The 9,201-nt window shown below is 30.5% G+C and overlaps 1 protein-coding gene across 1 annotated transcript; it reads left to right on the top strand.

The window, feature by feature from the left end:
- Nucleotides 1–4,676: 4,676 nt before the first annotated feature.
- LOC110097322 (bZIP transcription factor 11-like) lies at nucleotides 4,677–6,788 on the top strand. The gene has a single exon (XM_028699497.1). It carries the CDS (start codon nucleotides 6,271–6,273, stop codon nucleotides 6,694–6,696), a length of 426 nt encoding a protein of 141 aa, XP_028555330.1. The 5' UTR covers nucleotides 4,677–6,270; the 3' UTR covers nucleotides 6,697–6,788.
- The last annotated feature ends 2,413 nt before the right edge of the window (nucleotides 6,789–9,201 follow it).

Here is a 9,201-nt window from a genome sequence, read left to right as displayed (position 1 = left end):
TAATGATAGGAAGATTTCTTTTTTCCTTTTTAGTTAAAGCTGCATTTTGTTGTTCACAATCAACCCTTTTTAGCTATCATCATCTCTTGATCTTGCAGTTTACTTTTCAAGATTTTGAAGTTTACGTTATGTTCTTATATCAACTGAATGAACCCGAGTATCATTTAGAAATACATAAATAGTGCTTTTATGTACATTCTAGCAAGATAAAATTATTCACTCATTTCTCGTTTATAGAAAACATGCAATCCATCATGTTATCCTTCATATTTCACCATCGTCAATATCTTATCCAACCTATAATCTGTTTTTATAATCCTCACTTTTTAATTTATTATAGTTGAATGTTGTAAGAGATGTTAATCCTATTGTTCTCTATGTGCATCAATATTACCTTTGGTCTAATCCCTTCTACTTGACCAATCCAATTCTTCGAGATTATATTTATCTACTATTCTAATTGCTGCATCTTCTATGTTTTTTGCATGTGGTCAAATCACCTAATTTTAATTGTGTTGTCTTCAATTGAAATATTCCTACTATTCATGTAATACAATTGTATCGCAATACAAAGATCTATATTAACTATCACCGACTTCCTTAAACTCATGGGTGAACATTCTAAGCTTCAGACTTAGGAGTTAGGACTAGGCCCTACATTATTCTATTCATCAAGGATTATTTTTGTTGAACCTCACAATTTTAGCTTAAGTTTTTTCTATTATAATGAGTGCTTGTTCCTTTGAAACTAGCAATTAGCAACTTGCAGCTGTATTAACACATACATCTAAAAATTTCCTTTATAGTTTCACATGCTTAATTTACCTTTTTAATGTCACCATTGATGTTACTGTTATTATATATGAACATGAAATATTCAGTCATGATTTTTTTATTTTTCTTCATATGTTTATAATGGCAGGACTTGTAAATCTTGTTCTTGTAAGCTTTCAGTTGCTGAGATGAACTGTCACTTATCAGGATCCATAAAGTACATCAAATTGGTGGTTCAAACAGTGCCATTATCATTCTGGCATTGATACTATTCAGATAAGTCCTTCATAACTTGTGAAATTTTGTTGTTAGCTTTTATTATTATTATTATTTGGTGCTTTTTTCCCCTTTTGAAAATAAAAGAAATATTTACTTAAAATAGCCACAATAGATTACCACACTTTCTTGCTGCACTATCTTCAGAAAGAAAGAAACTTTATTTCTTTCATTTCATGGTGGAGCAAAGGTGTGTTGTCATTAAGATGCACATGCAAGGCACTGTAGAATTTGATGGACCACAGTAAGTTGAGGCTAAAGGATGATGACGATTTCAAAACCTTATTGATTGATAATATTTGATTGATAAAACTAGAATAAATCCTTACAAAACTTTTTTTAACTCTCACATGTGAAAGAAATGAAATTTTCATAGAAGGATATATTAGGCATTTCAGATCTGGAGAGGAAAAAAATAATGTACATCATGTCAAGAGAAGGTGATGCAATGTTGGCACTTTGTGGATCGATTACTTGTAAGCAGTAAGTGATTAGAGATCTTTATTAGCCTTATCCTAATTATTGAAGCCGAAATTATGAATCCTCATTTTTTTTATTCATATGAAGTGTTGTTTAATATTTTAAACTGAATAATTATTATGTAATTTTAGATCTACTTTTTTTCTTCTTAATTCAAATAATTTCTTTTTAATATAGATTTCTCCCCATCCATTTAGAGTTTGTTAGTTTGCATTTTGAAGGAAGACATGATATGTAGCTCACTTCAATGTGTTAGTTGGGAGCTTTGACTATCAAACAAGAGTTCTTGCATTTGAAGCTTGTGTATATGATGTGTGTGTGCGAAACTGATAGAAAATGGTCGTAGAAATAGAAGAAAATCTTGATTGAAATTTAATTTCAGCAAAGTCCAAATAGTAACTAAGAAATGATGTGGAAAACTAGGAAAAAACTTTTTAATTGATGATATATGAAAGAAAACGAACAAGATACAATGTATTTTCGATTGGAGTGAAAGATTTGTCTCTCCTAAATTCCTACCCACTGGCTATAGCCTAATAAACCTAGAAACAAACTAAATTTAAGAATCAAGATATAATCCCAACCCTATGAAAAACACCCTACTTAAAACATAAAAAAACATGCCCAAATCCCCAAACACTCATTTGTATTTGATTTCTTTCCCTCCTAGCAGCCGCCCCCCTTAATTAGATATTAAAGCCCGAGAAGGAAGGATCGACTGGACTAGTACAGGAGAGACCGGTCTAACAGTTTCTTAATTGGCTCAAAAGTTTAAGTGGAAACCCACGATCCTATATATAATTAGAGATTCAAGAATCTTTCACAATTAAGAGGAGATTATTTATAGTTGAGAATAAGTATTGAATTCCCCTTGTAGGAATTACAGAAATTAGGTGTCCACAAGCGAATAATTAAAGCTAAAAAACCTGATTATATGTTAATATAGTCAAGCAACAATAGTCGAATGATGGAGGTTTGAGGAAACGATTGTTTATGGTGGTCGTAAATGGTGATCCCTGAAATTGCAATAGCGTTATTTAGCTCTCTCAGCTTTTATACTCCTCCTTCATGTAGATAGTAAGAATCTATTTATATATATTTTGAGAGGAGCATTTTGATCAATTTTGCTATAATTCAAAATATTATGTCTTACAGTCCACATTGATCTCAATGATTGTACATTATTTATCAAATATTTGAATGCCTTAATAATGTCATAATTGAATAATCTTAAGCTTGTTAGATTCATCTTGTAGAGCTGATCAATTTGACTACAAACACTTCAAAATTGGGGATTGTTTGTTCCTGCAATTAATGTTCGAAATTATCTCATGTGATTGATTTGAGCTTAGTTGGAGTCGGATCTTATTACTTGTCGCATTGATATGTTCTTCTTGCTGATATTCTCAGTTTGACTTTAATTTGTTGAAAATGGATTTGTGGGTAGATCCTGAATTTTATTCTAGAAGTTTTCAATTCAAATAGTATCTCAAGATTTGTGCAGATCATATGAATTTATTAAATTTTCATGATGTTCTCTTTTCTTTTTTAAACACTTGAGATACTCATTCATGTTGATCATTTAATCTTAATTTTTAAAATTAATATCTGATCCATATTCTTATTCCTTTTTATAATAAATCCAATGATGTTATCAGTATGTATCAATCATTTAAATAATTTAGATCTGATTAATCCCAATCAGCAAAAAGATTAGTTAATCATAGTCATAATTTCTGTTTAGGGACCAATTATGTGAACACTTAAGTGGACTTGAACCTCTTTTCAGGAACTCAAATATTTTTTGAACCACACAAAAAAGTATAAAGTTAAAGTGAATATATTGTACCTTTTGTCTTCTTTGCAGTTAATTATATTGAAACTATGCAATTAACTTATCAAAAACACTCTAATTTTCACTTATGACCACTTCATCGGTGCATTGTATTGAAAAGAACTTTAGGCATTAGAACAAAGTTTGCAATTGATATACTTCACAACATTCAAAAAGAAGTGAGGAAATCTCCATTGCTTTCTTCTCTTTAGAGCAAAACAACAAAATCTTCAACTTATTTATTTATTTATTTATTTTTTAACTATCAAAATCTTCAACTTGTTTACTTCTATCTTTTTTTTTTCCCTTAATTTGATATAATTTTAATTTTCCAAAAAAATAAGAAAATTTTATGAATATGTGATTAGCTTTTATTTCTTATTTTCATTCCTTGGAAGACAAATAGAATATTAAGCTTTGAATATTCAACTTTCATAATTAAGAACATAGAATAATTTTTTTATTTTTATTCTATCATGTAATTTTCACCTTGAAATAGATTTTTTTAAACACCTAGAATATTTAATTTTGGTAGAACCTTCATAATTAGTTTAAATCAATAATAAACTAAACTATTTGCAGGTAGAAAATATATTTAAAATTAATAATAATGCTTGTTAAATTGCTTCATTTTCTTGAATTCAAGTCTTTTAAAATTTAAAAGCTTCTAAAATGTTAATATATATATATATATATGAAGAAATAAAAGATCATTGGGAGGATGGGATCCCATTTTGAATTTTATATAAGTTATATTTAAATATCCATATTAAAATATGTTACTAGTTGTTATGTGAAATATTTTAATTATCTATACTAAAATATGTTACATTTTAAATGTTATTAGTTTCACATATAAGATAAACAAGAATAATATTAATGCATAATTTAGGAACAATTTGATGATCAAATTTAATCAATTATTATGAATGCTTGATATTCAATAAAAAATAGAGTGCTTTTAAATTTGTGCATATATTATTTGTATATTTGAATCTCATTCTTTACGTCCATCCCTTTATTCTAGCATGCCATTGGGAGCATAGGTGGAGTGGTGGAATTTAATGGTGTAAGGAAAGTGCATATGAAAGGTTCTTTTACCTTTATTATTATTTATTTGTTTGCACTTTTCTATATGTAACAGTGATTAGGTGGAACCCATTGAAAGCATACAAGAGAGTTTGAGTGAGGGGTAGGGTTTGATGTTGAAGTTTCTATTGCAAGTTGATAAATATATGATGATGATTTGATTCTAATATTGAAAAAAATAGAACTCTCTCTCTCTCTCTCTCTCAACCAAGTTGAAGAATATAACTAGTGGGGGAAGAAAATGGCATTTGGATTTATTGAGGCAAAGAGACAGCTTGCTTTGTTTTATACTAGGATGTGTTCCTCCAAAGAATAAATGCCTTATCAACTTTCAATGGCCTAAAATTTATCTCTATTTTTATTTTCTTGGTGAAAATTTACAACTTTTCATTATTAATTCGGTGTTTTTTTTATATTCATGAGGAGAATAATATTCTTTTGTATTATGTCACAACAAAATTAGATATATTTAAACAAACAACATTTTGTTGTTTTACATCCATGAAAATTGCTTACAAAATAAATTTCATAAACAACATATTTGATTATTAATGTTTATAAAAAACAACATGAAAGTACACTCATATTCTCATTTCATGTATTTTTTATATTGGCATCTGCATGCCATCATAGAAGTTTAAAGTGATTTACATGAATCATAAATATGAACGAATGTTGAATATCTCTAGCATTCAATTTCCTTTTGCCCAAATTCTATTCGCATGGGTAGGCCAGTGCATAAGTTTAATTGATAGGAGTGGAGATTAGTCGATTAGGAAAATGGGGTTCGGATGTTGGTGATTCATAGATAATGTTTAAAGTTGGTGTTGGTTGATTCCCAACATTGAGATCTGGCTGGAACAACAAACATACATATATACTTATAATGAAAGACTAAAAATGCATGCAACTGAAGTAGCCGCATCGAGTTTGTAATAACAATCAAATATTCATAGGAAAGCATCGACTCAACCTTTTTCTTAAAATGATGAGTATCAAAATATAAATTTGAAAAAGGTGGATTCAAATTTAAATCTTGAAAATAGCTTACAAGATGTTTACAAATTAAATTAACTAGTTAGGTGATTGACTATAGCCCTTTACTATCAATGCACAATACCCAACACTATTGAGAAAGGGGAAGAGAAACATGAACCAATGGAATGGAACGCATAAACTATTGATTTATTTTTTTAATGTTCTGTAAATCAAAATTCACTAATATAGTATGTTTATTCCTAATCGCTATATAGTTTACTTAATTTGAACTATAAATTTCAACCCTCTTGCAATCCCGAAACCTCTTTTCCTTTTTTTTTCCATTCCATCTCCTTTTTAACCCCCCACTCAGTCGTCTCCCGTTGCTCCTCTCATCTTCTTCCTCCTCCTCCTCCTCATCGTCATCATATCTCCCATCATCTTATCAATTTTCGTCCTTCAATTTCTCAAAGATACTTCTTTTCCTATCAAAAATCCAATAAACATCACAGAAATCCATCAAAAATTCCACCCTTTTCCCCAAAAAATCCCGCCGCTTCTCCCTCTCCAAATCTCACATGCAGCATCCTTACCTCCTCTTCTTCCTAATTGATGTTGCCTTTCATAAGTGAACTCCTACTCTCTGGTTTTATGTTAAGCTCCACTCTCCTCCGCCGCCGCCGAACCCATCTCGCCCAATCATTCTCCGTCGTCTTCCTCTACTGGTTCTACGTCTTCTCATGAGCTCTTTATTCCCCTAATACCCATCTCCAAACACTGAGCCCTTTTTTAATTTACTACTTGTTCCCTCATTTTCCTATACTCCTCCTTCCTTGACTATGGTTTCTTCCTCTGTATTGGCTGAGAGGAAGGAGAAGAGAATGTTGTCGAATCGAGAATCGGCTCGCCGTTCTCGGATGAGAAAGCAGAAGCATTTGGATGATCTTATGTTGCAGGTGAGCTGTCTCCGGCAGGAAAAAAATCAGATTTTTACTGCAATTAATGTTACTTCTGAGCACTATATTGGAGTTGAAGCCGAGAATTCTATTTTGAGGGCACAGATGATGGAGCTTAGCAACAGGTTACAGTGCCTCGGTGAGATCATTCATTGCATGAACATTGCCGGCGGCGGCGACGGTGGCGGAGTAGGTGCTGCGTTTGCGACGGGTTTACCGACTGCTGAAGATGACTGTTTGCTCCGGCCATGGAGTTCTCTGCTTATAAAGCAGGGTCTTTTGGGTTCCGATATGTATCAGTACTGTTAGATTGAGGATTATGAGATGTACAAGCTATGTTTTTTTTTTAATTTAAATTTCTCTGTATTATTATGAAATAAATATTATATATGTAGAATAATATATACTAAATCTATAAGAACTTGCACCTGAAAATATTTTTTGTTATTATATAATATAGGTGGACCATTTTCATTTCCTTGCTGTAAATAATTGTTTTTAGTTGAATTGAGCCAGCTTGCTCTTTTGTCTGTTCACTGTAACAATGAAAAACAATAAATAGATTAAATTAGTTGGACATGGAAAATATCTGGTTAAATTTTAATATTTAAAGAAGCGTGGGTCATGAAAATGTAAGTTCACGTTTGATTTTATTTTATTTTATTTTCATCAACAACAACATCAAGCCTTAGTTTCACTATGTGGGGTGGATACATGAATATTTTTTTTTCTCATTACGTCTTATTAGGAGTTAAATTCTCATTTAAATTTAATAAAAAAAATTCATTTATAATATTTTTTAATCAAGTCTTTTTAGATCTATGCCAACCTTTTTTAATATAAGATAAATCTAATATATCTACTTTCCTAACCAATTCATCGGAAGGCTGTCGTTTTATGTGACCAAATCGTTTAAGATCACTACAGTAAATCATATTATCATAATCTTCATCAAAAAGTTTAGCAAAATATCTCATCTATTTTTGTTGAATATCCTCTTCTAATAAAATCAATTTTTTACTTTATTTTACTTTTATAATTAACTTATTTATGCATCCCCTAAATCTGATTTCATCCTCAATTATTTTAAGATCATTATTTAATTATATAATTATAGTTTGAATAAAATTTTAATAATATAATTAGTCTAATAATCATCAATAATCAGTACTCGGGGATATAATTTTTGTAATAAAATATATGGGCTTATGAAGAATTAGAATAATTAGAAGAACAAGGAAGCATCTTAGAAATTCTGGTCCTACAATTTGAGGATATTTTATAGTTTATATTGGAAGCAACAAAAAAATAATAGCCAAACAGAATCTTGTTTATGATTTGAAAAACAAAACAGTAAAAAAGATTTTCCAAACATACTCCTAGGTGAATTAGATTACATTAGCACTTATAAACTCCTTCCAAATATATGACTAAATATAGAGAAAAAAAGCTAAATTTATTATCATGTTTTAATTTTCAAATTTCAGCAACTTGTGTAGAATGTGAATAATTTTAAGGTGTTTATAAAACACTTTTCAATATTAAAATAAGATGTGACAGAGAATCAAATCTTTCTCTTATAATAATGTATGTAATATAGATTATATTTGAATTTATTGGGAATGATTTTATAGATATACAAACTGCAAAGGAATGAATTCTTCATTTTCTTATTTATTATTGGGTTACAAACTAGATAAGGACCTAATCAACATTAATTATTCCTTGTGGACGCCGAACGCCGTTCGGAAACCAACCAGAATGTGCCACATCTCCCATTGCTTAGTACCGCGGCTCAGTACTGCTGACATTGCACATTCTGGTTGGTCTCCAGATAGCGTTCAACGTCCGCACGGCATGCGCTCTTGATGCCCTCACTTTAATTGGATCCACCTATGATGAAGAAGCAAAATTAATTTTTGGAATGCCTTCCAATTATAAGCAAAAGAAAAAAAATATGAAACATGCACATTACAGAGAGAGAGAGCATATTTTCTCAAAGATTGGAGAAGCAAAATGCTAAACTCAAATAGAATTATAATGCGCGTTATTTAGATAATAAAATATTATCATACTCTTTTGTTTATTATATGTATCATGAGCGTCGACATAACAAAAGAGGTGATGTAACTCGTGATTAATTATACATTAAGAAATATTAAAAAAAAGTTTAGGGTTTATGATGAAGAAAGCAATTGGGTTGAAAAATGAGGTTATAAATTGTCCAATTCTCCAACGACCTATCGCACTCAATCCTCTCACCAACTTTCTTCATTGTTTTAATGCTACTATGACTCCTGCTTCTATATGTTTGGTGAGGAAAACCACCTATCAACCTTAGGGTTTTTTTTTTCCATAACTAATTGGATTATTTTTTTTTCTTTGAAAAGAATTTAATAATAATTTTATATCCAATTGAAATAATTATGAGGGTTCAAAATGGAATTTCGGGATTGGGTCATTGATTGTAAGTTTTTTAATTAAAATTTAGGATTTAGTTGTGAAAAAGATTTGTTAGCAACAAAAGTTTAATGTCCATCTTTTTAGCTGTGTAGTTTTTCCTCTTATAAGAAGGGCAAATTATTGCATCCGGTCACCGGACGCGGAGATAGATCCAGATATTAATAAAATATTATTTTAAATTTAACGCGTCAAAAGCGCGAGTCAAAGGGCAATCAAAAGCCCAGGTAAAGCGTAGTCAAAGCGCAATTAAAGTGCAACTAAAGCGCAAGTCAAAAGCGTAGGTGACGTGGCAAATTTTTATTGGATGTCCGAACCTATTCTTCGCGTCCGATGACCGGATGCAATAATTTG

This window comes from Dendrobium catenatum, unplaced genomic scaffold, assembly GCF_001605985.2.
Source record: "Dendrobium catenatum unplaced genomic scaffold, ASM160598v2 fragScaff_scaffold_1310, whole genome shotgun sequence".
NCBI classification, from domain to species: domain Eukaryota; kingdom Viridiplantae; phylum Streptophyta; class Magnoliopsida; order Asparagales; family Orchidaceae; genus Dendrobium; species Dendrobium catenatum.
This window is presented reverse-complemented; position numbering and strand designations above follow the sequence as displayed.